General features: G+C 48.1%; 21 protein-coding genes across 21 annotated transcripts; 11 read left to right on the forward strand and 10 right to left on the reverse strand.

Annotated features, from left to right (window-relative positions):
- Nucleotides 1-5: 5 nt before the first annotated feature.
- On the reverse strand, nucleotides 6-4,286 carry OGAPHI_001460 (uncharacterized protein; the record flags this gene model as incomplete). The annotated part of the gene is made up of 1 exon (XM_046202224.1): nucleotides 6-4,286. The coding sequence occupies one exon, from the start codon at nucleotides 4,284-4,286 to the stop codon at nucleotides 6-8; it is 4,281 nt and encodes a 1,426-aa protein (XP_046063602.1).
- OGAPHI_001461 (uncharacterized protein) lies at nucleotides 202-648 on the forward strand (the record flags this gene model as incomplete). Its single annotated transcript, XM_046202225.1, has 1 exon — nucleotides 202-648. One exon carries the CDS (start codon nucleotides 202-204, stop codon nucleotides 646-648), a length of 447 nt encoding a protein of 148 aa, XP_046063603.1.
- Nucleotides 718-1,422, forward strand: OGAPHI_001462 (uncharacterized protein; the record flags this gene model as incomplete). The annotated part of the gene is made up of 1 exon (XM_046202226.1): nucleotides 718-1,422. The coding sequence occupies one exon, from the start codon at nucleotides 718-720 to the stop codon at nucleotides 1,420-1,422; it is 705 nt and encodes a 234-aa protein (XP_046063604.1).
- Nucleotides 2,215-2,796, forward strand: OGAPHI_001463 (uncharacterized protein; the record flags this gene model as incomplete). The annotated part of the gene is made up of 2 exons (XM_046202227.1): nucleotides 2,215-2,305; nucleotides 2,432-2,796. 2 exons carry the CDS (start codon nucleotides 2,215-2,217, stop codon nucleotides 2,794-2,796), a joined length of 456 nt encoding a protein of 151 aa, XP_046063605.1.
- On the forward strand, nucleotides 3,931-5,985 carry OGAPHI_001464 (uncharacterized protein; the record flags this gene model as incomplete). The annotated part of the gene is made up of 3 exons (XM_046202228.1): nucleotides 3,931-4,226; nucleotides 4,805-5,038; nucleotides 5,313-5,985. 3 exons carry the CDS (start codon nucleotides 3,931-3,933, stop codon nucleotides 5,983-5,985), a joined length of 1,203 nt encoding a protein of 400 aa, XP_046063606.1.
- Nucleotides 4,358-5,296, reverse strand: OGAPHI_001465 (uncharacterized protein; the record flags this gene model as incomplete). The annotated part of the gene is made up of 1 exon (XM_046202229.1): nucleotides 4,358-5,296. One exon carries the CDS (start codon nucleotides 5,294-5,296, stop codon nucleotides 4,358-4,360), a length of 939 nt encoding a protein of 312 aa, XP_046063607.1.
- Nucleotides 5,986-6,031: 46 nt separating the features above from the next.
- OGAPHI_001466 (uncharacterized protein) lies at nucleotides 6,032-7,411 on the reverse strand (the record flags this gene model as incomplete). The annotated part of the gene is made up of 2 exons (XM_046202230.1): nucleotides 6,032-6,455; nucleotides 6,834-7,411. The coding sequence occupies 2 exons, from the start codon at nucleotides 7,409-7,411 to the stop codon at nucleotides 6,032-6,034; spliced, it is 1,002 nt and encodes a 333-aa protein (XP_046063608.1).
- On the forward strand, nucleotides 6,038-6,793 carry OGAPHI_001467 (uncharacterized protein; the record flags this gene model as incomplete). The annotated part of the gene is made up of 1 exon (XM_046202231.1): nucleotides 6,038-6,793. The coding sequence occupies one exon, from the start codon at nucleotides 6,038-6,040 to the stop codon at nucleotides 6,791-6,793; it is 756 nt and encodes a 251-aa protein (XP_046063609.1).
- Nucleotides 7,412-7,768: 357 nt separating the features above from the next.
- On the reverse strand, nucleotides 7,769-8,722 carry OGAPHI_001468 (uncharacterized protein; the record flags this gene model as incomplete). Its single annotated transcript, XM_046202233.1, has 1 exon — nucleotides 7,769-8,722. The coding sequence occupies one exon, from the start codon at nucleotides 8,720-8,722 to the stop codon at nucleotides 7,769-7,771; it is 954 nt and encodes a 317-aa protein (XP_046063610.1).
- Nucleotides 7,916-8,666, forward strand: OGAPHI_001469 (uncharacterized protein; the record flags this gene model as incomplete). Its single annotated transcript, XM_046202234.1, has 2 exons — nucleotides 7,916-8,065; nucleotides 8,151-8,666. 2 exons carry the CDS (start codon nucleotides 7,916-7,918, stop codon nucleotides 8,664-8,666), a joined length of 666 nt encoding a protein of 221 aa, XP_046063611.1.
- Nucleotides 8,723-9,412: 690 nt separating the features above from the next.
- OGAPHI_001470 (uncharacterized protein) lies at nucleotides 9,413-10,936 on the reverse strand (the record flags this gene model as incomplete). The annotated part of the gene is made up of 1 exon (XM_046202235.1): nucleotides 9,413-10,936. One exon carries the CDS (start codon nucleotides 10,934-10,936, stop codon nucleotides 9,413-9,415), a length of 1,524 nt encoding a protein of 507 aa, XP_046063612.1.
- On the forward strand, nucleotides 9,806-11,666 carry OGAPHI_001471 (uncharacterized protein; the record flags this gene model as incomplete). The annotated part of the gene is made up of 3 exons (XM_046202236.1): nucleotides 9,806-10,273; nucleotides 10,442-10,812; nucleotides 11,438-11,666. 3 exons carry the CDS (start codon nucleotides 9,806-9,808, stop codon nucleotides 11,664-11,666), a joined length of 1,068 nt encoding a protein of 355 aa, XP_046063613.1.
- A 19-nt stretch (nucleotides 11,667-11,685) lies between these two features.
- On the reverse strand, nucleotides 11,686-13,257 carry OGAPHI_001472 (uncharacterized protein; the record flags this gene model as incomplete). The annotated part of the gene is made up of 1 exon (XM_046202237.1): nucleotides 11,686-13,257. The coding sequence occupies one exon, from the start codon at nucleotides 13,255-13,257 to the stop codon at nucleotides 11,686-11,688; it is 1,572 nt and encodes a 523-aa protein (XP_046063614.1).
- Nucleotides 12,029-13,266, forward strand: OGAPHI_001473 (uncharacterized protein; the record flags this gene model as incomplete). The annotated part of the gene is made up of 3 exons (XM_046202238.1): nucleotides 12,029-12,060; nucleotides 12,189-12,711; nucleotides 12,874-13,266. 3 exons carry the CDS (start codon nucleotides 12,029-12,031, stop codon nucleotides 13,264-13,266), a joined length of 948 nt encoding a protein of 315 aa, XP_046063615.1.
- A 664-nt stretch (nucleotides 13,267-13,930) lies between these two features.
- Nucleotides 13,931-14,371, forward strand: OGAPHI_001474 (uncharacterized protein; the record flags this gene model as incomplete). Its single annotated transcript, XM_046202239.1, has 1 exon — nucleotides 13,931-14,371. One exon carries the CDS (start codon nucleotides 13,931-13,933, stop codon nucleotides 14,369-14,371), a length of 441 nt encoding a protein of 146 aa, XP_046063616.1.
- Nucleotides 14,372-14,406: 35 nt separating this feature from the next.
- On the reverse strand, nucleotides 14,407-17,238 carry OGAPHI_001475 (uncharacterized protein; the record flags this gene model as incomplete). Its single annotated transcript, XM_046202240.1, has 1 exon — nucleotides 14,407-17,238. The coding sequence occupies one exon, from the start codon at nucleotides 17,236-17,238 to the stop codon at nucleotides 14,407-14,409; it is 2,832 nt and encodes a 943-aa protein (XP_046063617.1).
- A 132-nt stretch (nucleotides 17,239-17,370) lies between these two features.
- OGAPHI_001476 (uncharacterized protein) lies at nucleotides 17,371-18,456 on the reverse strand (the record flags this gene model as incomplete). Its single annotated transcript, XM_046202241.1, has 1 exon — nucleotides 17,371-18,456. One exon carries the CDS (start codon nucleotides 18,454-18,456, stop codon nucleotides 17,371-17,373), a length of 1,086 nt encoding a protein of 361 aa, XP_046063618.1.
- Nucleotides 17,897-19,834, forward strand: OGAPHI_001477 (uncharacterized protein; the record flags this gene model as incomplete). Its single annotated transcript, XM_046202242.1, has 2 exons — nucleotides 17,897-18,432; nucleotides 18,727-19,834. 2 exons carry the CDS (start codon nucleotides 17,897-17,899, stop codon nucleotides 19,832-19,834), a joined length of 1,644 nt encoding a protein of 547 aa, XP_046063619.1.
- Nucleotides 19,835-19,934: 100 nt separating this feature from the next.
- OGAPHI_001478 (uncharacterized protein) lies at nucleotides 19,935-21,077 on the reverse strand (the record flags this gene model as incomplete). Its single annotated transcript, XM_046202244.1, has 3 exons — nucleotides 19,935-20,339; nucleotides 20,644-20,954; nucleotides 21,050-21,077. The coding sequence occupies 3 exons, from the start codon at nucleotides 21,075-21,077 to the stop codon at nucleotides 19,935-19,937; spliced, it is 744 nt and encodes a 247-aa protein (XP_046063620.1).
- Nucleotides 21,078-21,202: 125 nt separating this feature from the next.
- Nucleotides 21,203-21,564, forward strand: OGAPHI_001479 (uncharacterized protein; the record flags this gene model as incomplete). The annotated part of the gene is made up of 2 exons (XM_046202245.1): nucleotides 21,203-21,250; nucleotides 21,310-21,564. 2 exons carry the CDS (start codon nucleotides 21,203-21,205, stop codon nucleotides 21,562-21,564), a joined length of 303 nt encoding a protein of 100 aa, XP_046063621.1.
- Nucleotides 21,565-21,582: 18 nt separating this feature from the next.
- On the reverse strand, nucleotides 21,583-23,850 carry OGAPHI_001480 (uncharacterized protein; the record flags this gene model as incomplete). The annotated part of the gene is made up of 1 exon (XM_046202246.1): nucleotides 21,583-23,850. The coding sequence occupies one exon, from the start codon at nucleotides 23,848-23,850 to the stop codon at nucleotides 21,583-21,585; it is 2,268 nt and encodes a 755-aa protein (XP_046063622.1).
- Between the last annotated feature and the right edge of the window lie 4 nt (nucleotides 23,851-23,854).

Raw genomic sequence — 23,854 nt, forward strand, 5'->3', positions numbered from 1 at the left:
ATAATTCACTCGGTGTCAGTCACAATGGCCTCTTCCTCGCGGCGTTTCAAGTTTCTGAACCAATCCAGCGCGGTCTTCAGCTTCTCCATGGTGACCGGGTACTCAATAACGTAGTCGAACACACCGGACTCGACTGCGTCGTGGTAGAACGACGTGAGCGCAACGAATACGGTCTCCGAGTTGGCAGTGGACGTGTGCTTGATGAGCTTGACGAGATCGACACAGTCCAGCTTGTGCAGCTCGGTCGACGTGAAAATGAGGTCGAACTTGACATCTCCAGTCGACCGTTTGATCAGCTCCGACCCGGACGAAAATGCAACCACGTCGCACCCCAGACGGCCCAGGTTTTTCTCGATCGAGTACCGGTGGATGGGAATCGGCTCGCACAGCAGCACGTCGAAGTTGATCATCATGTTCTGGATAGCGTCGGCTGTTTCGTTGGTGGCCGACGATGTGCGTGCCATGCGTTTGGACGAGCGCTTCTTGCGCAGCCGTGTCTGTCCCACCCGGTCCTCGTTATCTGAGGACGACGGCGAGAAGTCGCTCATAGTTCTGGAGAACGACTTGGACAGCAGCCGCAAAGCAGGCGATCCGGCTTCTGTGCTGTACCCTTTCTTGTGCAACGGCCGTGCAACCGGCGAAAGGTGACGGTACTCGTCCGAAGCGTCGCTTGCCAGAGATGCATTGCGCAACAACGGCGACAGTTTCTGGTCCTTCATGATACCTGGAGAAGACGGCCGTTTGAACGGCGTAAGCAGCTGTCCGCTCGCAGAGGAGTGGCCTCGCGGCCTGGTGGCTAAGGGAACCGAGGTGGATCCAGGTGTTGTTGGTGCCGAAGAGCCAGAATCAAGCGAAGCAGACGACGACATGCTGTTCAGCTGCTCGATGTGCTCGCTTTTGAGCCGGTTGATCACATCCTTGTTCTGTTTCTCCAGAACAGCAAGGTTTCTGAACTGGAATGAGCCAAACTCAGACGAGCCGCCGCTGTCGTTCAGTCGGGAGCCTCTTCTTTCACGCTTCACAGACATCGAACCGTGCTTAGAGAGATTCGTCTTTGGAGAGTCCAGTGTGGTGGACGACGAGCTCGAGTTTGGCAATGTGCACTCCTCCAGAGCAGTTTCCGTTGGCTCTTCAGTAAACTCCTCGCTCGGGAACATGCTTAGCTGGGCTCCTCGAGCATCAAAGTACTCTGTAGACTCTGGATCCTCGTTATCGGGCACAAACGACGCTTCTTCCGTGAACAACGTGTCCCAGTTGATGCCATTGAAGTATGGGTGCCGCATGATTTCTTGCGACCCGCCGCTACCGAGACGAGAAGCAGGGTCTTTCACAAGAAGCCGTTTGATGAGATCTTTCACAGTAGGTGAACAGTACTCGGCAAACTCTTCTGGAGGAAGATTCGGCCATTGGATTTCTCCGTGAAGAATGTTTTCAAACACCTGTTTAGGACTGTTTCCAGCAAACGGAGGCACTCCAAATAGAAACTCAAACAGAATACACCCAATTGACCACCAATCACTGGCCTCATCTTGACCGATACCAGCGACAGTCTCAGGGGCAAGGTAATCAGGTGTTCCAACGAACTTGCGAGTTTCTGCCGAGTGCTGCGGATCGAACAAAGCATAATTGGTGATCTCTGTTTGTGTGTCTTCCTTGTTAATGACAAAGGATGGTTGCATTGTTGATCTTCGCGTGAGAGGACGCAGTAGAGGCGACGAGTTGGCGCTTCCTGGAGTAACTGCTTCCAACTCTTCGAAAACAGGAGCTGTGCTGGCAGAAGGAGTCACCAACGGCGAGCTAGGACTAAGCGAGAAGGGAGTGATATTGACGCTTTTCTTGGCCACAAGCGAAGCTGATTGCGGATTCACAAAAGGGTCCTCAATCACGTCCGAGTGAGTGTTGTTCTGTCTTCTGATAAGTCCCATTCGACTCAGTCCAAAATCGGTCAGTTTGATGTGGCCGTTGCGATCAATCAGCAAATTGTCAGGCTTGAGATCACGATGCACAATTCCTCTGGAATGGAGATCGTCAACACCTACAATCACCTCGGCAATGTACCTTCTCGCCCAGATATCTGGCAGATACCCCATGTTTTTCAACAGGGTTGCCAAATCTCCACCGTTTAGATACTCCATCACCAAATAGAGGTAATTTGTGCTCTGGAATGTGACAACCAGCTGTGCAACATACGGAGAGTTGGCCTGGGCCATCAAAATGGCTCTTTCCGCTTTCACGTTGGTGACTTGGTTCTTGGCGACCATGTCTGCCTTCTTCAGCACTTTGATAGCAAAATATTCACCCGTGAGTTTTCTCTTGGACAAATAAACCGATCCAAATGCACCTTTGCTGATCGGCTTGATGATCTCGTAATCTTTAATTGAAGGAAGAGACTGTTTGGAACTCTGGGGAACAAGCAGCGGCGACAACTGAGGTCGTTCCAGACCAGAAGAAGACGACGAGGGTATATCTGTTGATAGGAACAAGGGTGAGGAAATTGGGGTATTGGACCCTGAACCTGAGTTGACACTTGGATGTTTAGCATGCGACTTGGAGTTTCTTTGTATTGAACTTAGTGGAAACATCATACCGGGTGATAAAGGACGACGAGGTGAGTTATACGAAGGAGATGCAGCCCGCTGGATTGTCTTCACCGACTCATCTCCAGAGACACTGATCACCGGAGTGGAGCGAGCGTCCGATGCTGGAGACGACGTTCGCGTACTCAACGACCCAGACATTGGTTCACCGTCCAGTATCGACATCGGGCCAAATTCGTTCGTTGGTTTAGGCGACTGAATCAATAGCGGCTCGTCAATCATGTCTTCTTTAATTTTCATGATCGTCTCCTTCACAACGTTCAGGATCATCTCATCTGTCTGCTTGGTGATCCTATCAACATACTGAAGGATATGTGCGTATCTCTCAATTGCCTCAATCTTCTCCTTTGCAAGGCTTTCGGTATCATCAGTGAGCAACTTGATAGCTTGATCACTTGACAACGGAACCTCGATCGTGTTTAGATTCTTCAAAGCGCGCTCGCTATCTGGGGAGAAAGCAATCGCGTACTCCTCTCGTTTCTGGTCGTCTGTGTGTAGTTCCCCGGGATTGATTTTCAGTGCTTCGTCGCAGTATTGAATGAGAATCTCCAAATTCTTGAACGGGAATCTTTTGGCCGGAAGCAAACTGCCAACACTCTTGCGACGGCCTAGGGTGCCAGACTCGTTGGCAGCGGAGAGCGGGATGGCAAAACCTTTGTATTCGGTAATGGATGCGATGCTTCCAGAAGAGCTATTTGAAGAGCTGCTGCTGCTGCTGGACACAGAGCTAGAAGAGTTCAAAGGAACAAGGGGCGGCGTTTTGTTCACTTGACGTCTTGTGAGGGTATCGAGAACGTTCTGAAGAAGGTTCTTATGCTCAATTAGATTCTCCTGTTTCTGCTGTACTGTATCTTCTGCTCTATGCTCAACGAGACACAATTCTGCGTGTCTTTCCAGCCACCAGTTCGGAACACGTTGTTCGCAGATACGACACAGTTCTTGTGCCGGAGGCGGGAGGTTCTCTTCGTCAACAACGCCGAGATCGGTCAGATGGCACAAATAAGACTCAAACAAGTTGATTCCAAACCCAAGCCTCATTATCAGCTCTTCCGGCAATTCGAGAGTCTGGCCAGAAAGAGGAACCCAGGGCTTGACAATCCACATCGAATGCGACGGCTGGCGCTTTTGATCATGAATGAGCACTCCCTGCGCAACCAATTCTATAAGGCCACCGTCTGTGGTGATGCTGGAGTTCTCTGAATGCAAACTAACAGAGTCGGTGTCTGAATTTGACACATTTGTGTCTTGCTCTGTGGTTTCGGGACCGGATGAGGCATTTTGCAAATTAGTCGAAACAACAAATCTGACTCTGTAGGTTTCATCATCGGTCATCATGATATCTGTTGCTCTGTTGAAGACTTGTTTGTCCTCGATCTCTCCAACGATGATGTTACTTAAAGGTCGTCCCACAATTTTGCTCAATTTGGTACCCACTACGGTTTCCCATATTTTGCTCAAAAACTTGACATTACAGTCCATATCCAGCTCCATCAGAGCAACTGGGTTCTGTGCGGTGATTTCCGAAAGGTCGCCCAACGTATTGTGGGTATGGATTTCATGGTCTATCGAAGGCGTATCGACTTCGAGCGGTGAAACTGACCTCGATGGCACATGCGCTCTGGTGCCTGTGTAAAATATCGACTCGGGCCGGCCGCGAGTCGCCTTTCCGTTGAATGGCGGCGTCTCCATCGTGCAATTGATAAGAGATCGTCCACAAACAAAAATAATTGAAGACAATAAATTAATTAAACATTATTTTTCTAATCAATCTCGGAAGCAATGCTTTTACCCACGAGATGGGCGGTGTACGGCGTGTACTTTGTCTTTGACTCTTTGAATAAAAACCGCAGGCTCTTGGTACCTTCAGAGACCTTCCCCCCGTACTCTGTTCCCAGCTGCTTTGGATCCAGATATTTTGACAGCTCCTGCCCGTTGCTGATAACGACAAATTTATTCCTGGTCTTCTCAGCCACAAAAGCCGTAATCACCTTGAAAACCCACATCATGATCGACGGAACGTTCACAAAGAACTTCTTGGACAGCAGTTCCGGATAGTAGTTGCCAAACACCTCAATCACTTTCTTGGTAGTTTTCTTCACCTCAGAGTCTCTTTGGAACAGAGACACTCCTTTGTAGTCGTGAACTTGCACCATGTAGTTATTATCCTGGCTAGCGAAATCCAACAATTGAACGCTCTGCTCCATCAGTCCAACTCTCCATCTTAGAAACGCATTGGGATCGCCAAATATCTTCTTTGGATCCGTCACTTTACCATACAGATTCCAAGTGGTGATTTTCTCCAGAGGTTTAGCCTCAGAATTCACGGTGATGAACCCAATATCGTCAAATTTGGAGTCGTGGTTTTCGAGAAACGCAGCACTAATAGGATTGAATTCCTTGCGCCATTCCAATATCTTCTCCAAGTTGTCAACACTGGTCTTGTAATCCCAATCGTAAGCCGTGAGAATCTTAACCAGCAATTGCTCGTATATTTTCTCGTCGAAAAACTCGCCGTGGCTCAGTTGGTGGCCAAACAACTCGTCATACTCGACCTCGCTCACCACCTCCTGCGCCTGCTTCTTGAATTTCTCAAGAGTCTCTTTTTGCAAAGAAGTAGCCATTAAATAATATTTAAATCCGTTAATTTTCAATGTCGAATTTAGGCACGGTGCCCGAGTTACTGGACCGTCTTGAACCATATTTCCAACTGCTCAGACCGTACACAGGTCTGATCCCGCGATGGCTCGAGTACTCGCTTGTCCAAATCTACGGCCCCGAGATCTACGATGCACTAATCTACCAACTGCGACCATTTGCACCTGAAAATCAGGTGTATCTGTACATGTTCCTCAAGAAAACGTCAGAACTGGTCCTCAGATCTGGAATTCTTCTACCCCAGCTGATCAACCTGTTCCACCACAGAACTTCTTCCGGTTTATCGCCAATCTTTGGCTACACAATCACTCTAATCATCAACATAATACAGTTCTTCATTGGCATTCGCGAGCAAAACGTACTCAAATACACGGAATACGCCATCCAGGCTTTACAAACGCTTCTCGTGGTGGCCATAATGCTCACCTTCTCCAGATATAGGCGGTGGACGCCGCTCGTTGCTGCGCTCGTGCAATACCTGCTCTACTGGTGCAAGGATGCTCCTATTTTTTACCTGCAGAAACTAGTGAGCGTGTTTAGTGCGGCTGGAGTAGTTAATTTACTGGTTCTGTTGACAGGTAAGCGGAAAGAGTCTGTTTCGAGCGTTGGTGGGCTATTTGGAAGTCTTCTACAAAACGTGACACCAAACTGGTACTTCTTTGTGGGATTCGCGTTTATTGTTATTGGGCTTGTGAAAACTGCAACCACAAAAGTGCAACGTGGACCAAGGTGAGATTTCAAGACCACGTAAGCGAAAAAAAAATATAACCACGTAAAGTTTAATTATGTCTTTTGCCGATAGAGAACAACCAAAGACCATCTGTCTTTTCGACGTTGATGGAACCCTGACTCCAGCCAGATTGACCATTTCTCCAGAAATGAAGGCTACCCTGCAAGCTTTGAGAAAGAAGTGTGTGGTTGGTTTCGTTGGAGGAAGTGACTTCTCCAAGCAGGTTGAGCAGTTGGGTTCTGACGTGTTGGACCAGTTCGACTACTGTTTCAGTGAGAACGGATTGACCGCTTACAAGCAAGGTAAGCCTCTTCAATCTGCTTCGTTCATCGGATGGATCGGAGACAAGAAGTACAACGAGTTGGTGAAATTCATCCTCAGGTACCTTGCCGACTTGGACTTGCCTATCAGAAGAGGTACATTCATCGAGTTCAGAAAGGGTATGATCAACGTCTCTCCTATCGGAAGAAACGCTTCTACCGAGGAGAGAAACGAGTACGAGAAGTTCGACTTGGAGCACAAAGTTAGAGAGAAGATGGTCGAGGCTTTAAAGAAGGCTTTCCCAGACTTGGCCTTGACCTACTCCATTGGTGGTCAAATCTCGTTCGATGTTTTCCCTACTGGCTGGGACAAGACTTACTGTCTGCGTCACATCGAGAAAGAAGGTTTCGACCAGATCCACTTCTTCGGAGACAAGTCGTACAAGGGTGGTAACGACTACGAGATCTACACCGACGACAGAACTATCGGCCATGCTGTCAAGAGCCCAGAGGACACTCAAAAGATTTTGACTGAACTTTTCCACCTTTAATAGAGAATATTAATTATAATCGATTCATTAACTCATTAACCGCACATAAGCAAGAACCAGGGCAAACGTACCTGTGCAAACACCAAACAGCCACTGCATCACCTGTGTTTTCACAGACTCAATCTGAACTTTCATGTTGGCTATTTCCTCGTCTATTCTGGTATCTGTTTCTTTAATCTTCAGGTCGTAGATCGAGCTTTCTTCGCGAACACGGCCCTTTTCCAAGTTCAGGTCCAATCGCACTCCGGAAAGACTCTTGTTGAGCTCTTCTTTGAACTTGGTGCGCATTTTTTCCAAGTCGCTACGAAGGCTTTCGTGTTCGTTTCGCAGGGTGTTGAACTCAGATTTGTCGATCATTTGCAGTTCACCTTTCAACTTTGCAAAGTCCACCTTTTGCTGGTACGACATCTTGTTGAGCGTTTCTTTCGGAATCAGGTTCGCGGCGTACTTGTCGATACCGTCGTTGATGGACTTGGACAGGATTTCCACGGCAGCGTCTGCCTTTTTGGCATCAAACCCGGCGTTCTTAAGCCGCTGAACAAAAACGTGGGTGTCAAAGTGCGGTGTGTTGTATCTCGTGGGAACAGCGCTAAATCTTCGAATAGAGAGGCGTAACATTGATGTGCAAATAAATAATACAAGTTTAATTATTCTAGATTTTTTTCCTATATAGATTGGCATGTCTCGAGAACGACTCGAGAAAATACGCGCCAAAAGAGCAGAGCAGGTCGAGCTCGGCCTCAAACGCCAGAAGATAGAGCAAGAGTCCGTGACTCGCGAGCCGGAAGAGCCATCAACTGCACAGACACAAAACGACGAGATCATAAACGAATACGAGCAGGACCTGCAACAGGACCTTGAGAAACTACAGAGCGAGACAGAAAGGGCGATCAAGGAGCTGCGGAAAGCCAAATAAGGTCAAGAAAAGTCCTTTTTTCCTTATCATATTACATATTAATAACCGGTCTACAGTGTCTATGACTCGAGGTCGTAATAGGCACTGTAGAAATAAAGAATCGAAAACACAAAAAAGGCAATGGATCCGCCCAATGTGACGTTTCTCATGCTGATCTTGGTGGCCAACAGCTGGCCTCCTATGACCGCAAGCCCCGTACACAGACCATGTCCGACAATGCCTCCGAGAATAACCATCCAGTAGTCAGAACCGGCAGCCATGGCAATGGTAGCGATTTGGGAACGGTCTCCCCACTCACCGAGGAAAGTCATGGCAAAAGTTTGAACCCACACGGGAGACAGGATGTAGGAGGCGAGGTTGGAGACGTGGGAAATGGCTTCTTTCCACAACGGCTTTTTCACAACTGCGCCTGGTCCGGCCGCTTCTTCCAAACTTCCCGAGCGTTGGTTCAAAGCCGAAATCTCGATCTCCTCCTCAACCTCGGCCATCTCGTCGCCCATTCCCGCATCCTTGGACATCGACAGCCCCTCTCGGAGGAGGTTGATACCGAACACAATGAACAGCACACCGGCAAAAAATTGGGTCAATCTCTGCGGGATCAGGGCAGGCAATGCGTGGCCCACCACTCCGGAAAGCACTGTCATAAGCACAAGGGCAGCAAATGCGGCGGAAAACACCACCGCTCTAGGGTGTTTCATCGCCATGAGCGCAGCAACAAGGAACGTCTTGTCGCCAATCTCGCTCACCACAATCATGGATGTGGACATCAGGAATGCGTCGGACAGCTCGCGAGGCGCCTCGAAGTCGGCAACAGGTCCGGAACTGTCTTTTGCAGCTTCGGCTTTCAGGTTACTCAGATGGTGCTCCAAGGTTTTTTCATCTTCGTTGGCCTCAATCGACTGGATGGTCACGAGATCATCGCTGTCGATGCTCTTATCAGCAGCAACTGGAGGGTAAACAGCAGACGCAGCTGCCAAAACTGCAGCCACAGCCAAAACGTTGCGTACCTTCATGTTAACAAGAAAGAAAAATTTGGTAGAAAAATTTGGAGATCACGGGAATCGCTAATTGTAAGCAGATCAGATACCATGGTAAATTTAGAATTATGTTGAAAAGTCCGATTTAAACGCCAAACAAACAGGGAATCTTTTGCCCAGACACTCCAAAACACATACAGTTGTAACTTAATCATGAAAATAAAACGTATATTCACCAAATCGTACAAAACGGATAAAAAGCTATCAGTGATAGAACCAGACCAACTCAACAATGCAACAGTCATCACAGCCTGAAGGTTAGTAAACATCGCAACCAGCTAGATATACTTACTTGGTGGTGTTGCAGCCTGGACATTGGCAGCCAGATCCGCACTTGCATCTGGTCTCCTCCTTGCCACCACAGCAGGCGGAAGGAGATGGCTTCTTGGTGGAAGCAGCTTGAGAGGTCTCGGAAGAGCTCTTTGCGCTTGGTTTAGTGGAACATCTGCAAGCCATAACGAAAATTAAAGATTAGACGGAGGAGATTGGAATCTTTTTATAAACCGAGCGATATCATCGCCTTTTACGGAAGGAAGATACGGCGCACAGTATTTCCCGATAAGGAAGCTTGAAGAATAGCCAACGAGTAAATAATCTGGTGAGTATTTATTTCTCTGCCTTAAATAGTCGATTATGTAATCGGGGGAATATAACACCTTGAGCCACTTACAGTCTGGCAGGAGAGTCCTTTCTTGGGCTCAGTTTGTGAACCTCCTTACGGATCAGTTCACCAATGATTGGCTCAGCCTTCGAGAAGTATTCAAACACACGGTCCTGGATGAACTCGTCTGCAGACAAAATGTGGCCTGCAACGTTCTTCACCAGAGACTCCTGCTCACCCTCAGTTCTTCCAAGCACCTTCCAGAACATCTTTGGCTGGTAGAAGTCGTAGTCAACAACAGTCCAGTGGAATGGAACAACCTCGCCCTCGTACTTCTCGTCTGGTTTGCTTCCTGAAGCCTTGGCACCAACAGCATACTGCACAGGGCAGTTGTAAGCACCAGCATAGTTTGGAGTACCACCAAGATTGCCGTCAACAACCATAGCACCGTCTCTGATATGCGGAGCAAACACGCCGGACTTCAATGGACAATTAATTGGGATCTGGGAGTAGTTAGTTCCCAATCTGTGTCTGTGGGTGTCTGGGTAAGAGAACAGTCTCGATTGCAGAACAGGGTCATTAGATGGCTCCATTCCTGGAACTGTGTGCGATGGAGAGAAGGCGACTTGCTCAGTCTCGGCAAAGTAGTTCTTTGGGTTCTCGTTCAAGGTGAATCTACCAAAGTGTCTCAATGGGAAGTCCTTGTGAGGCCAGACCTTGGTAAGATCAAACACAGAGAATGGAATCTTCTTGGACTGTTCCAGAGTCATTGTCTGGATGTAGCACTCCCACGATGGGTAGTCACCTCTCTCAATTGCCTTGTAGAGGTCTCCAGTGTGGAAATCTGGGTCTTCTCCAGCGAGCTTTCCAGCCTCATCGTCAAGCAGGTTATGCACACCTTGGTTCGAGATGAAGTGGACCTGAACGTACTGCCATTCACCCTTGGCATTGTACCATTTATATGTGTGACCAGAGTAACCGTTCATTTTTCTGAAGGAAGCCGGAGTACCTCTGTTGGAGAATAAATACATCACTTGGTGAAGAGATTCTGGGTTGGCAGTCAAGTAGTCCCAGAACATGTTGGCATCCTTGAGGTTTGTAGCTGGGTTTCTTTTTTGAGTGTGGATGAAGTGAGGGAACTTGGTTGGATCCCTAATAAAGAAAATAGGGGTGTTATTGTAAACCAAGTCCAAGTTTCCGTCCTCGGTGTAGAACTTGGTAGCAAATCCTCTTGGGTCTCTGGCAGAGTCTGCAGAACCTTTCTCACCACCGACGGTGGAGAATCTGGTGAAAATTCTGGTCTTCTTACCAACAGTGTCCAAGAACTTGGCGGAACACACATCGGTGATGTCATCAGTGACTTCGAAAACACCGTAGGCACCCGCACCCTTGGCATGGACAACTCTCTCTGGAATTCTTTCTCTGTCGAAATGAGCAAGAGAGTCGATCAGCTTAAAGTCTTGGAGTAACAATGGACCAGTAGGTGGGGCATATTGGTAGCCCTTCTGGTCAACAGAGATTCTCTGGGTAGAGAATGGATCAGACACAGGACATCCCTGCGAAGTGGTGTAGACTGGGGGATTAGACATTGTAAAAAAATAGCAATGGGGGTAGACTTTTTTTTTGCTTTATATACTTCTCTCCGTAGCCTTTCAATTTATTTAAGTGCCCCCGCCATCTGCAGAGGCTATTAAAATTTGCTGCTGACTTGCCACTGTGGGGGTGACAAATGGTTACGTGATTAGTAATTCTTAGCGGTCATTGGCCAGTGAGAATTGAGACCTGGACTACATTTGCTCATATTAAGAGCCTGGCCATGGCATGATGATTATATAACGATTTCGGAGCAAACTCTTTGTGTTTCCTAATTCGGACAGCAATTGCGATAAGATTTCTCCAAAATTGCTATGGAGCCAATCGCGTCGCCTCAGAATGTAACTTTCTCGGTGCAAAGATGTTGCGGAGCAAGTTGGTAAAATAGTCTATTTGTCACTAAAAACTGGCTGTGCATTTGTAATTTTTCAACATGGTTCTAGATCACAAGTTGTAAGTACCACAAATCACAGGTGACTAACATCAAGGACGTACAGAATCCCATTTGAGTCTGCCCAGCAGGCCAAGATCGCACAGGACTCGCTGAACCCAGACTCTACATTGAAGCCAGACCAGGTCCAAACCTCGTTCTCCGTTTCCGAAAACGTACTCCAGATTGTTTTTGACGGTGTTTCGGAAAGGGCCATCAGGGTGGCAGCCAACAATACCATCGAGAACTTGAAAACCGTGCTCGAGTGCATGGAGGAGTTTGAGATCGCTAATTAATGTTTCAATATTACGCTACTTAAATCAGTCTCTCTTCGAATCTGAGCTCGTCTAATGGCTCCAGACCGATCAGGATTCTCAAAAAGTTGTCAAGACCCTGTCTCTGCTTGTTGAGACCGTTGATTGGAGTGAATCCAGGCCGGGTGATTGGTGCCTTGAGCCAGTAACTCAAGAAAGAAAGAACAGAGTGCAAGCTTTGGTACTTATCCTCGCCCTTCTTGCTGTACTGAACTCTCGATAAGAACTCGGTCATCACCAACAAATCGATAATCAATGGAGTTGCCAGCAACGAATCCTCGCAAATGTTGTGAATGCTAATTCTGTTGTGTCCACCAAGCATCAATTCCGAGTAGTACTCGTCCATGGCGACCTTGGAGTCCCCAACAGCACTCATGTACTTGATGACAATACAGTGGTCGATCTTCTTGCCCAGCTTGTCGTTGTACAAGATCTCGTTCGAGGCAATGATGTCGTCAACAACAGATGCCTTGGAAATCTCCTTGGACCGGAACTGTTTTGGAGAACTCAAGTTGTAACCGTCGTTGTTACCCAAGTGGTTGTACGAGGCAATGGAGCTGGTTCTGATACCGGCATCCACCAAGAACTGGGCCAAAACAGACTTCATTTTGGTCTGGCCACTCTTGAAGTCGTCTCCTCCAATAAAGGTGTTGTTCTTGTCAGCAAGCTCAATAAGACCCGGAACAAAAGTGTTTTGAGGACTTCCGTTGATGTATGGAACATTCTCCAAGATACTGGCAATGGCGAAAACGGTACTTGGAGCAATCTCCTCGTGGTCCTGCTTCACAGCTTCCAAAACGTTCTCGGCAGTGTCGTTCACACCTTCCACCACATTAACGTATCTCTCGGTGTTAGCAGTCCACAACACAACAACTTTGTCGAGCTTGTTGGACGCCTTGAAGTCGCGGATATCCTTTCTGATCTGCTCCACGTGGCTCCACTTGCCGGTGGTGTGGATCTCGCCGTTGGATCTGTTGAAGCAGTTGTTGGCTCTCTCGTCCTGGTTGGCAGCAATGAAGTCTGGGTAGTAGATCGACTTGAGAGGCACAATGTGCTTCATCTCGTCCTTCAACTTCTCCTGGAGGTCGAACTCCAACACCTTGGCCTTGTGCATGGCAGTGGCAAGGTTGTCTCCGTTGATATCCCATCCGCTAACAACAAAGTCGTTTGGGTTCACCATTGGTAGCAGCGAGTTGAACGGAGCGTACACGTCCAAACCGTTGGAGTCGACACCCAGCTTGACAGTGGCGGATTGGGTGACCGATCCATAGTAGTTGGCGTTCTTCAAACCTTCCTTGGTGTTGAATTGGACCTTGTTCTTGTTGGCAAGCACGGAAGCCACAAATGTGGTACCGTTGTTACCGCCCAATCCAACAAGCATCACACCAACTTTAGGCACCTTAAGGTCAACCTTGAACTGGTATGGCTCCTCCACAGGCTTGACAGAGTAAGTTCCGGAAGGCTCTTTGTCCACAACCGCGTTCTTGTACACGTAGTTGGTGACAAGCTCGTTCTCAGAGTACTTGCATTTGTCGGTTTGAACTTTAACTTTTGGGACGAATTGGACAGTCATGATGATTAGTGAGGTGCACAGGAGGGAGACATGACCCCTATTTATAGCGTGGGAAACGCTAAATAGCTTTTGATACGCGGAGTGCCTGGAGGAGGAAACCTTCGGCGTGTTCGCCGAGATTCTCGCACTGTGATTGGCTCTCGGCGAAAGTTTGTGTTTCCCAATTGGGAATTTTTGGCCGGGCTCCTCAAACACAAGGCATTCTTTATGCCTATATGCATGTGACAGAGCAGCAAAATAGTGGAATCCTAAAGAATGTTTCAAAAGAGGCGCATTTGCGCAAGTCGGAGCGCTCTGATTGGCATGATGCGTGCCCAACAATTTCTGCCCCCCTTGATCTCCGGATGGTGGGTGTGTGTGTTTCCAAAGAGGCAAGAAGACGTGCACCGGCTGGTTCTGGTCCACCTGTGGACACAACAATAGCGTCCCAGACAGATGGGTCCTCGGCAGTGGGCCGGGAGGAAGTTGGTAGGTTTCGGAATTGGTGTATATTCACGGCGGCCAATTGGACTCTAAAATTTGCCCGCAGCGCACCGTCGAGTAGCAGAACTCGTCAGAAGGTAAAGTGCATGTCAATTGTATTTGTAAAACTGCCTTTGGTTGGCCCATGTGGTGCTACCTACTGCCACCTACTGCTCTAATATAATTCTACGCCTCGCACCTGATTAATTTTATGGACGACCAAAGCTCTCAAACGACAGTCCACACGTCCGCGTCGACGCTCCGGCAGTCGTCCGTCCATACGGATGAGCTCACCATCGACGACTCGGTGCAATCGGTGTCCGAGATCGAAATTGACGACGAAGACGACCCGCTCAAGGTGAAAGAGCTCGCTTTGGCCTTTGACTATCTGATGTACAAAATCCAAGACCACACGAGCCAACTCAGCGAGCGCGTGGAAAACCACGTTATCCAATCAAAAGCAGAACACGAGGTGGATATCCACGCGATCCAGCAAAAATTAGAACAGATAAAGCTGCTTCTGGCCCATTGCGACAAAGTCGACCAGGAAATCGATAAGCTCGAACAACTCAACATCATCGCCAAGGATTTCAACCAAAGACTCCTCAGCGTCCAACGAAGAATGGACGCACACGCTAAAAAGTTCAAGTGAAAAAATGCGCTTGTATTAATACACTATTCGCCCTATCATACATCTACTGTCTGTTCTCTGTACCGACCAATGGTCTTCTTAACATGGCGTTCCTCGATTTTTTTCTTCTGGACCTGCTCCAGACGGTTTTTGAACCGCACCCCAGCAACAACGGCCAGCGCCACGGCCCGGAACGTCAGCTTCGGCTGCTGGCGTTTGACTCCGCTTAATCTTTCCAGGCTGGTCACCATCCGCTCTTTGCTCTCCAGCTCGTGGGTCAAAAAGTTGGCCATGAACTGTAGATCAGAGTTGTAGTCCTTGTACTGTTGCAACTTCATCCGGAAAAGCTGTTTCTGGCTCTCGAGCAGGTTGATCCGTTGTGTCAGATATCCGTTTTCGTGTGGAGACCGTGGTGGACTCACTGGAGACAGCGGATACTCTGTCCTCTGCATCTGTTTGCTTAGCAGCAGCTCGTGCGCAACTTTTGCACGCTCCAGCTTGATCTTCATCTCCTCGAGTTCCTGGCCCAGTTTGAACTTGTCCTTCCGAACCTGCTCATATCTGTTCAAAAGATCGTTCTTCATCTCGTTGTAGTCATTCACAAGTTTCTTGATCTCCCGGTCCTTTTCCTCGATCTCGTTCTTCAGTTTAGGTCCTGCCAGCTTCAGCTTCAAACTCTCAAGCTCGCGACTCAGCTTGGAGTTCTCGTGACTAACACGCTGTTGGTCTTCGTCCAACGACGACAAAGAGTTCATCAGCTGTTTCTTCTCCTCCAAAACATCGTCCAGCTTCCACTTCAAATCGGCCAGTTCCTTCTTCTTTGACAAAAGGTCGGACCTCAACTCATCGCGATCCCTGTTGGCTTCCTTCAATTCTCGCACAAGACTCTCAGACTTATCAAAAGTGTCTCTAACGCTGAAACTATCAATCTGTCGTTTAAGTCGGCTGTTTTCCAGAAGCGAATCGCGGTACTTGTCTTCCAATTGTGTCTTTTCCTGCAACAGTTCGCGTATTTGAACTTTTTGATCTGAACCTCCACTGTGTTCCGAAAGCTGACTAGTCAGCTTCTCGATTTGTGCTAGCAGACGTCTTGTCTCGTTCTCTTTGAACCGTAAGTCTTCCTTCAAATCGCGAATCAAAGACTCGGACTCGTACTCTTTGTCTTCAAGTTCGTGGCACTTGTTTGCGTACGAGAACGAGAGCTTCTTGAAATCACGCTCCAAGTCTAGCAGTTCAGACTCCTTGTTGGTTTTGCTCATCTGCTCAACAAATCTCTTGTGCTCAAGTTGCAGTTTCTCGTAATCCTCAACAAGCTCCAACTTTTCTCGTTTGAGCTGCTCGATCTTATTGTACAATTCCTCCTTGTCGTCCACAAGCTTGGAGTCGAGCTTGTTGACCTCGTCGACGAACCGGTTGCGTTCTTGTATGAGCTTGTTTTGCAAAGACTCAATTGTATCCATGAGATCCTCGTTGTTACCTCCGCGACTAGCATTCTTGAGACGTTTGAGTTCGTCTTCATATTGATCTAGATCTTTCTGTTTAGCTTGAAGCTCGCGTTGGAGATGCTTTGTTCTATGCTCGTAGTCTTTAAGTTTGTCGTTCAGTTCAATGATGTTATCGTACAAGGAGTTCTTTTCTTCGTCAACAGCACCGATATAGGACTCGTTGCTCATCTTGTCGTCAGATTCGGCTTCCAGTCTTTTCAGTTCCAATTGCAAGTTGGTGATAGTTTTGCTATCTTGACGATGCTGGTCATAGAGATCTTCCACCTGTTCCTGAAGATGTCTGTTATCATCCTCCAGTTTGCGGAGTTCGGTATTAGACTTGCGATCTTCAAGGCTTTTAATCTCGTCCTTGAGCTGGTCAAGTATCTCGGACAAGCGGTGATTCTTGGACTTGAGGTCCTCGTTTTTCGATTCTAGCGTATCAACCTTCTGTCTCAAAGTTTCATTTTCCTCGTACTGGCTGTCCAGCTTCTTGCCAACTTCGTCGATAAACTTGTTGGCGTCGTTAAGATTATCAACCAGTTCACCAATCTTGTCATTGGAGTCATGCTGGCTGTCCAAATTAGTCCGTGCGTTTCTTAGTTGTAATTTCAGATCTTCGTGAGAAGCTTCAAGCTTGTCTCTTTCGTCTTCAAGCGCACGCAGTTCCTGCTGAAGATTGATCACCTCGTCCTCGTTTCTGTCTGCACGCTGACGTTCCGACTCGGCGCTGCGCTTCAGCGCGTCTCTATCCTGCAACTCTGCTTCCAATTGCTCGATCTGTCTTTCGAAAGTTCGAAGTTGCTTGTCGTTGCGCGATGCCAAGTTCTCCTTGTCCTCCTCGCGAAGTTGCTGTTGCAACGTATCTAATTTGTCTCTCAGATTGACGTTTTCCTGACTGAGCTCAACATTTTGGTTCAGAATCTCAACTTTGTCTTTTGGCTGACCATCGAGGTATTTGCGAAGAGTCAGAAGCTCGATCCGTAAATTGAGGTTCTCTTCTTGAAGAGTCTTCACCTGGTCGTGTTGTTTCCGTAAGAGATTACTACCGTTCTCCACAAACGCATGATTTCCCCGTTCATAGTTCACGTGTTCGGTTTCGTTGTCTGAAAAATCAGGAAGGATATCTGCTCCCCTGAAAACACGGTCGTCTGCCTCGTCATCGTTCAGCAGATCAAACGTCTCATCAAAGGACGAACTGATCATATTGTTGCCTCTCACTGGTGACCCGTTCTCCACGTTGCTTTTCGTTGCCATGTTTCGTTGAAGCATGGGAAAATACCCGCTAGTCGGAACAGAGCTCTTACGAAGACCTCCTATGGGAGTGAACTCCAGCCCAGTGCCTCTCTGTGCACGTCGCCCATTTCTGGGAGTATCAACAAGTTGCTTATGTGACGAAAACATGCTGAAAACGCGCAACTGTATACCCCAATGCTAACAAATCTATGTTTTGTTTACGATATATCGCTTTATTTTTTTTCTTGCGCGTCCTCTGTAGCACCGTTTTCCAAAATTAGCTTACATAATCAGATATATCTATATGTCGTTGACGGTGGCCACGAATGTGTCGAGAGCCTTCTTGGCGGCTCCGGAGCTGATACTTTCTCTGGCCAGCTCAACACCGTGTTTCCAGGAAGATGCGAGACCAGAAACCACGGCCAAGGCTCCAGCGTTCATTAGGATGTAGTCAACTATAGGATCTGCACCAGGTGACAGGTCCACTTGGTTGGTGAGAATTTTTGTGAGCACTTCTGCGTTTTCCTTTGGAGTACCCGACTTGACAACGTCGAGAGAATGTTCTGGTAATCCAAAGTCCGATGGATGGAGTCTGAACTCGTCAATCTTGTCTGTTTCTTTATTATACTTCCAAACCTTTGTATAGCCAATTGGTGCTATTTCGTCCAGAACCACTTCACCGAACACCACCATTGTGTCTGCTGGAGCTCTCCCACTTTTCTTGTCGAGTTTTACGGCAGCCTCGCAATATATTTTCCCAAGAGACTCGGTGTAGACACCCAGGATCCGGCTTCTAATAGGAATCGGGTTCAGCAAAGGACCCAAGATGTTGAAGATTGTTGGAATACCGAGACTGGACCGCACAGGAGCCACTTTGGCCATGCCGTGGTGGAACGCTGGAGCGAATAGGAAACACAGCGTCGATGACGAAACAATCGCTGGCACGCTTTTGGAGTCGACCTTATGTAGCTGGACGCCGAGATTCGTCATCAAGTCTCCAGAACCCGACGACGAGGTTGCTGCCTTACCGCCATGCTTGCTCACCTTGAGTCCCATTCCTGCTCCCACTATAGCGGCCGATGTCGACACATTGAAAGTATTCTGTCCATCTCCACCGGTGCCGACAACGTCGATATATCCGTCTGGGTCGACCGTGTGGCCGGGTATTATGTCGGAAAACTTAAGAATGGTCTCGACAGCGGTTGCGATGTACTCAGAATCGAACTCAAAGCCACGGATCTTGAATGCAGTGAGAAACGAGGCCAGTTCGACGTCGTTGGTTTTTCCTTGGAACACGAGCGTCAGAGCGGCGGCTAAGTCGTCGGTCGTGAACTTCTCGGGGGAGTTAGCCAGCGTGCGCAGGTACGGAGTAAGGACTTTAGACATAAACGATCTGGTCTATTGACGAAAAGAATGTACGTCTTTTAGAGAAAACCAGAGCTGCAAAATCGCACTCTCGCTAAAAAAACAGAAACACCCGTGCACCGCCGACTGTTCTTTTGTGTTCCCCTGTTTTGGAATAATATTAGAAAACGCGTCGAATAATTTTGTACAAGTATCCTTACCATGTCACAAGTTGCTTTAGAGCCAATCGGAGTTACGAATTTGCCAAACCAACGGTACGTTATACAATACATGTGCGACTAACATTTCTAGATACAAGATTGTGTCGAAGGAAGGGGCCACCTTCACCATCATGCTTGCTGGAGAATCTGGACTTGGAAAAACAACATTCATCAACACTCTGTTCCAAACTAGTTTAAAAACACACCCAGAACTGCGCAACCGTCTTGAACTGCCTATTAAGAAGACCGTCGAGGTGGACATTGTGCGTGCCGAGCTCGAGGAGAAGAACTTCAAGCTGAATCTGAACGTTGTGGACACCCCTGGTTTTGGCGACAATGTCAACAACAAGAATGCCTGGCAGCCGATCATCGACTTCATTGACGACCAACACCACTCGTTCTTGAAGCAGGAGACCCAGCCTTTGCGTGCCAGCCGCAAGGACCTGCGTGTTCACGCTGTTCTCTATTTTATCCGTCCAACTGGCCACACATTAAAGCCTCTGGACATCGAGGTTATGAAGAAGTTGGGGACCCGTGCTAACCTGATCCCGGTGATCGCCAAGGCCGACACCCTGACTCCTAACGAGATGATCGAGTTCAAGAAAAGAATAAGGGAGATCATCGAGGTCCAGGACATTCGGATCTACTCGCCTCCTATTGAGGCTGACGACCAAGCTGCTTCGGAGCACGCCAAACAGTTGATCGAGTCGATGCCATTCAGCGTGATCGGATCCGAGGAGGAGTTCGAGGTGGACGGTGCGTTTGTGAGAGGAAGAAAATACCCATGGGGATTCGTGGACGTGGAGAACGACCAGCACTGCGACTTCAGAAAGCTCAGAAGCTTGATCCTGAGAACCAACATGCTGGACCTGATTCTCTCGACCAAGGAGCTCCACTACGAGACGTTCCGTACGCTCAAAATGCAAGATGATGCTCCATCGTCTTCCGACAGCACCACAGGATTGGACAAGAAGGTTGACCGGTTCTCGAGCAACCCAAAGTTTGTCGAGGAAGAAAGACGCATCAAGCGGTACTTTGCAGAGCAGCTGAGAAACGAGGACCAGCGGTTCAAGCAGTGGAAGCAAAACATCCACACCGAGAAGAACAGATTGAACCACGATCTGGCAACTTTACAATCGGAGCTCAAGACTTTGGAGGACCAAGTCAAGGCGCTCAAGGAGAAGAAAGGACGAATTTAAATAGTATCAATCAAAACCGAAAGGTGAATAAACACGACTCCATTTCAAACCACTACTAGCTTTACTCAAATACGTGCTAACCTCTTTAAATTACATCTCTCTAATCAGCATTTCTCTTAGCAGCCTTCTTCTGGGCCTTTCTCTCAGTACCGAAGACCTTCTTACCTCTGTTCTTCTTTTGTTTTCTTTGTTGTCTCGAAGCCTTCTCAACCTTTTGGGCAAGACCGTATCTGACAAGTCTGTATGATGGCTCGAATTTCTTAGCGTCGGCAACAGAGTTGTAAACAAGACCGAAACCAGTGGACTTTCCACCACCGAAAGCGGTTCTGAATCCGAACACGGAAACAGAGTCCTTCTCAACCTTGTACAAGGCAGAAAGCTGGTCTCTCAGTTCATCCTTGGACACGTTGGCTCTGTTTGGGTGGATCACGTCAATGACAAATTGTCTTCTGTTCAACAGCGGGTTGGTGATGACCTTTCTGGTTCTGATAGTGATGGCGTCAGACTGCATATGTTAGTATTTCGCAGGTTGGTGGTACTTACCATTTTGTTGAAGATGTTAATTTTTTTCGCCTGAAAAACTTTACAAATTATTGTCCCGGTGCGAGGGGGTGGTGTCAGGAGTGACAGTCACGGTCACAGCACGGCCTGGATAGGAGTATATGGTTGCAATGGCTGATGGGGCCCAGCACAGTACACGGCATTTGCGCGTTTCTAATGACTTTGATTATCGCTATTTAGTTCGTTATTCAAGGACCAAAATGTCCCCATTTTACAGCCTAGGCCCGTATTCTTAGGGCAAAGTTTACAATCACCGCAATCAGCAGGAAGAAACACAGCATGGTTGGGCCGAACCGGTCATCGTACGGTCCGGATCCACGTCTTCTAATAGCACTGGCCCTCCAGTGGTATGTAATCAATGCGTAAACCATGGTTCCCATGGCAATCAGTGTGAACAGAGAGGCTGAGATTCTACCCACCTTATCACCGAAGTTGAGCAATCCGATAGCCAGCGAGCCCAGAATGACAGTGAAGTTCAACCACGAGAGAAACGTTCTCTCGTTGGCGAAAAACACTTTGGGCTCGACTCTGGTTGGCAGAGCGATTCTCTTACCAGGAGCTAACAGTTAGAATTGCAGGGCCAGCGTTCCGGTAAACACACGTCGGTAAACTTCGCGACGTGCTCTACCGAGCGCTGCTGGTTATGACACTTACTTGTTTGAAGAAGAGGAGCTGAAGACATCGACAGGTAAAATGTTTAGGCAGCAGTAAATTTATACTTATCGCACGTGCGATATTAATGCTGACGTAAATTATCTTTAAATTTGACAAGAATATGAAATTTTAGAAAACCCAGATGGTGTAAAGATGGCCATGGTTGAATTAGACATTGATCTGGTGAATGGCGACAAGCTGGTAAGTTTTATTGGAGATTGAGTCTCTAACAACAGCCAATTAAGCGCGAAACGCTCGAGGAGTACTTTCAAACAGAGTTCAAAGGCGATGTTTCCGAGTTTGTACAGACAATTCTCCAGAAACTCACAAACACGTCTTCAAAGTACAAGTACATTGTGAACGCACACAGCGTGGACTCGGCAAACGCGGACGTGGCAATCAAGTCACTTTTCGGCGCGGCGTGGGATAAATCAACAGACGGACTGGCTACAGTGAAAAAGGAACTGGAAAGCGGATGGTTAGTGGTGACTATAGTGTTTCTACGTAGAGAATGAATACACCGGGGGGCATTGTTACACTTTAAACTTGGACATGAACGTCGGGGTGATGTTGTCGCGCGTGAACTCGCGCGAGATATGCGTGCACTCATCCACGATGAACCGTATCTTGCTGTCCTTCATGCGCTTGCACTCGAGCACAGCCTTTAAGAAGTCCGGAGGCAGGTCGTTGAACACTTCCAGATAGCCCGGCCAGGCGTCTGTGTAGTCCTGCTCTGTTTCGAAGTTCACCAGATAAATGAGGATGTCGAATATGTAAACGTGGTCCTCGATGATTTGTGTGTTGTCGATGTAGCTAGAGAACTGCGTGTTGATCAGATGACCGTCTCTTTCGATGACCGATTCGAACTTCTTGGTGTCGATCTTGTTTCCTGTGTTGAGTGCCTGCAAGTAGTGCAGCAAGTACGTGTCATAGACCAGTTCAAACAGCGATTCAAACAGCTCTGCGTCCAGGTACTCTTTCAGTGGCACCAGATAAGAGTCGACGATTTGCAGAGACGTTGTGACCATCTCGTCGCTCTTGTACCATCTCTTGGTGAACACCTCTTGCAGATACGGCTCGTACTCCACCACAATGAACCCGTTAAGCTTCACCAGACACTCCGTTCCCAGATTCAACACGTGTTGCGATCCTTGAGAGAGAATATCCTGCAGTTGCGGATGGAAGTTTGAGTGCACCATCTGTTCCACCTCCTTGAACTGCAACTCCAACCCGTTCATCAGCCGCACACAGTCGTTGGCCAAAATCGTAACGTACCGGGGCAGCCAGCCAACGTTCTCGTTATCCGCAGCGTCCGCAGCAGCCGTCCATCTTTGTGCACCTTGCTCGAGAACCACAACCCATCTATCGTAAAACTGGCGGAGCACTTGCACACAGAAAAATTGCAGATACTCCAGCAAAATTGGGCTGTCTCCGGCATCCAGCAAAGTGTTGACGTTGGACCGGAAGATTTCGATGAGAGTTTGGGCCATCTCGATTCCCAGCTTCTCGGCTGAAGAGTCGGAGGGCTCCCTGTCCATCGAGGCAAACAGATTGAGCGCGGGAACAAACGCGTTCTCGACCCATTCACGCGTCTTCTTGACGTTAAACTCCAGACACTCGTTCAGCAACCGTTGACGCTCGTCAACAGTAAACAGTGCAAACGGCTCTACCTGTTTCTTGGTGAGACCGAACTTCTCTCTAATGGCCTGGGCGTTGTCGTAATCGAACGTCAAAACACGCACAATGTAAGATGTTGGCAAAGTCGGGTCGTCAAGCAGTTTCTTGACCACTTTACGCAAACTGTTTTGGTACCAGCCCAGGACTTTGTTGAAAAATAGCCAGTTAGCCGGGAACCCGCGCTCAGCACCGACTTTGTAAGCAACGAGAATCTCGTAGTAGTTCTCCTCGATGATAGCAAGAACTTCGTTAGGGTCCGAGCCTTGCACAATTGCATCGAAACTGGTCTCGATGGATTCGCGGAAAAACCCATAAACCAGCCGTTTGTAGTTACGTGGAGACGTCCGTTTCACGTAGGTCGCCAGTCTGTTCAAGGCAGACTGTTCGCTGCTCTTGGACTGACTGATCAAATGGTCCATCAGCTGCAATCTCAAATCCTCGCGCTCTTCAAACTCCAAGATCTTGACCAGCTTGACAATAAGTCCAAAATTGGAGCACCCTATGATGCTCACAAAATTGTCCACAATGAGTCGCAACATGTGGTCGAACTTGGCAATCACATGGTCCAGGCGCGAAAACGACTGCATCACCACGTTTCGGAGCCCGGCTCGACTTGACTCGGACAATTGCGTGAGCTCGTCCTTAAGATCTCGCAGTCCGTTCAGCTCGTAGTGGATCAACAACAAACCTTCTGCGGGAGAGTCTTCTGGGAAGTAGTCGTTTTCAGGAAGCTCTCTGTCCAGCAGCTTGTCGACGACGTCGAGGCGTTCCTCGAGTTGGACAAAACTTGTGTATGTGGCCACAACCTTTTCAAAGTTGGAATAAACGACCGACGACTTGTCGAACAGCTCATACTTGTCAATATTGGAGATCGACTGCTGTCTCAGACTTTCGACCTTGTTTAAGTTGTCTCTGAGATGCTTAAGGTCCTTGCTGGACAATTGCAAGTTCTCTAGGACCGAGGTGATGTTGGCGATCCGTTTATCACACTCGATTTTCAATTGGGACCCTATCGACGCCTTTTCTTTCTTCAGGTCGTCCCGCAGAAGCGGCAGTCTGTCAAGATCGTCCTGGTCGCGGAGCAGGTCGTTGACTTTGGCAAGAACAGAAATATCCGGCGCCATTGCA

This window comes from Ogataea philodendri (genome assembly GCF_020536065.1).
Source record: "Ogataea philodendri strain CBS6075 chromosome Unknown scaffold11, whole genome shotgun sequence".
Lineage (NCBI taxonomy): Eukaryota > Fungi > Ascomycota > Pichiomycetes > Pichiales > Pichiaceae > Ogataea > Ogataea philodendri.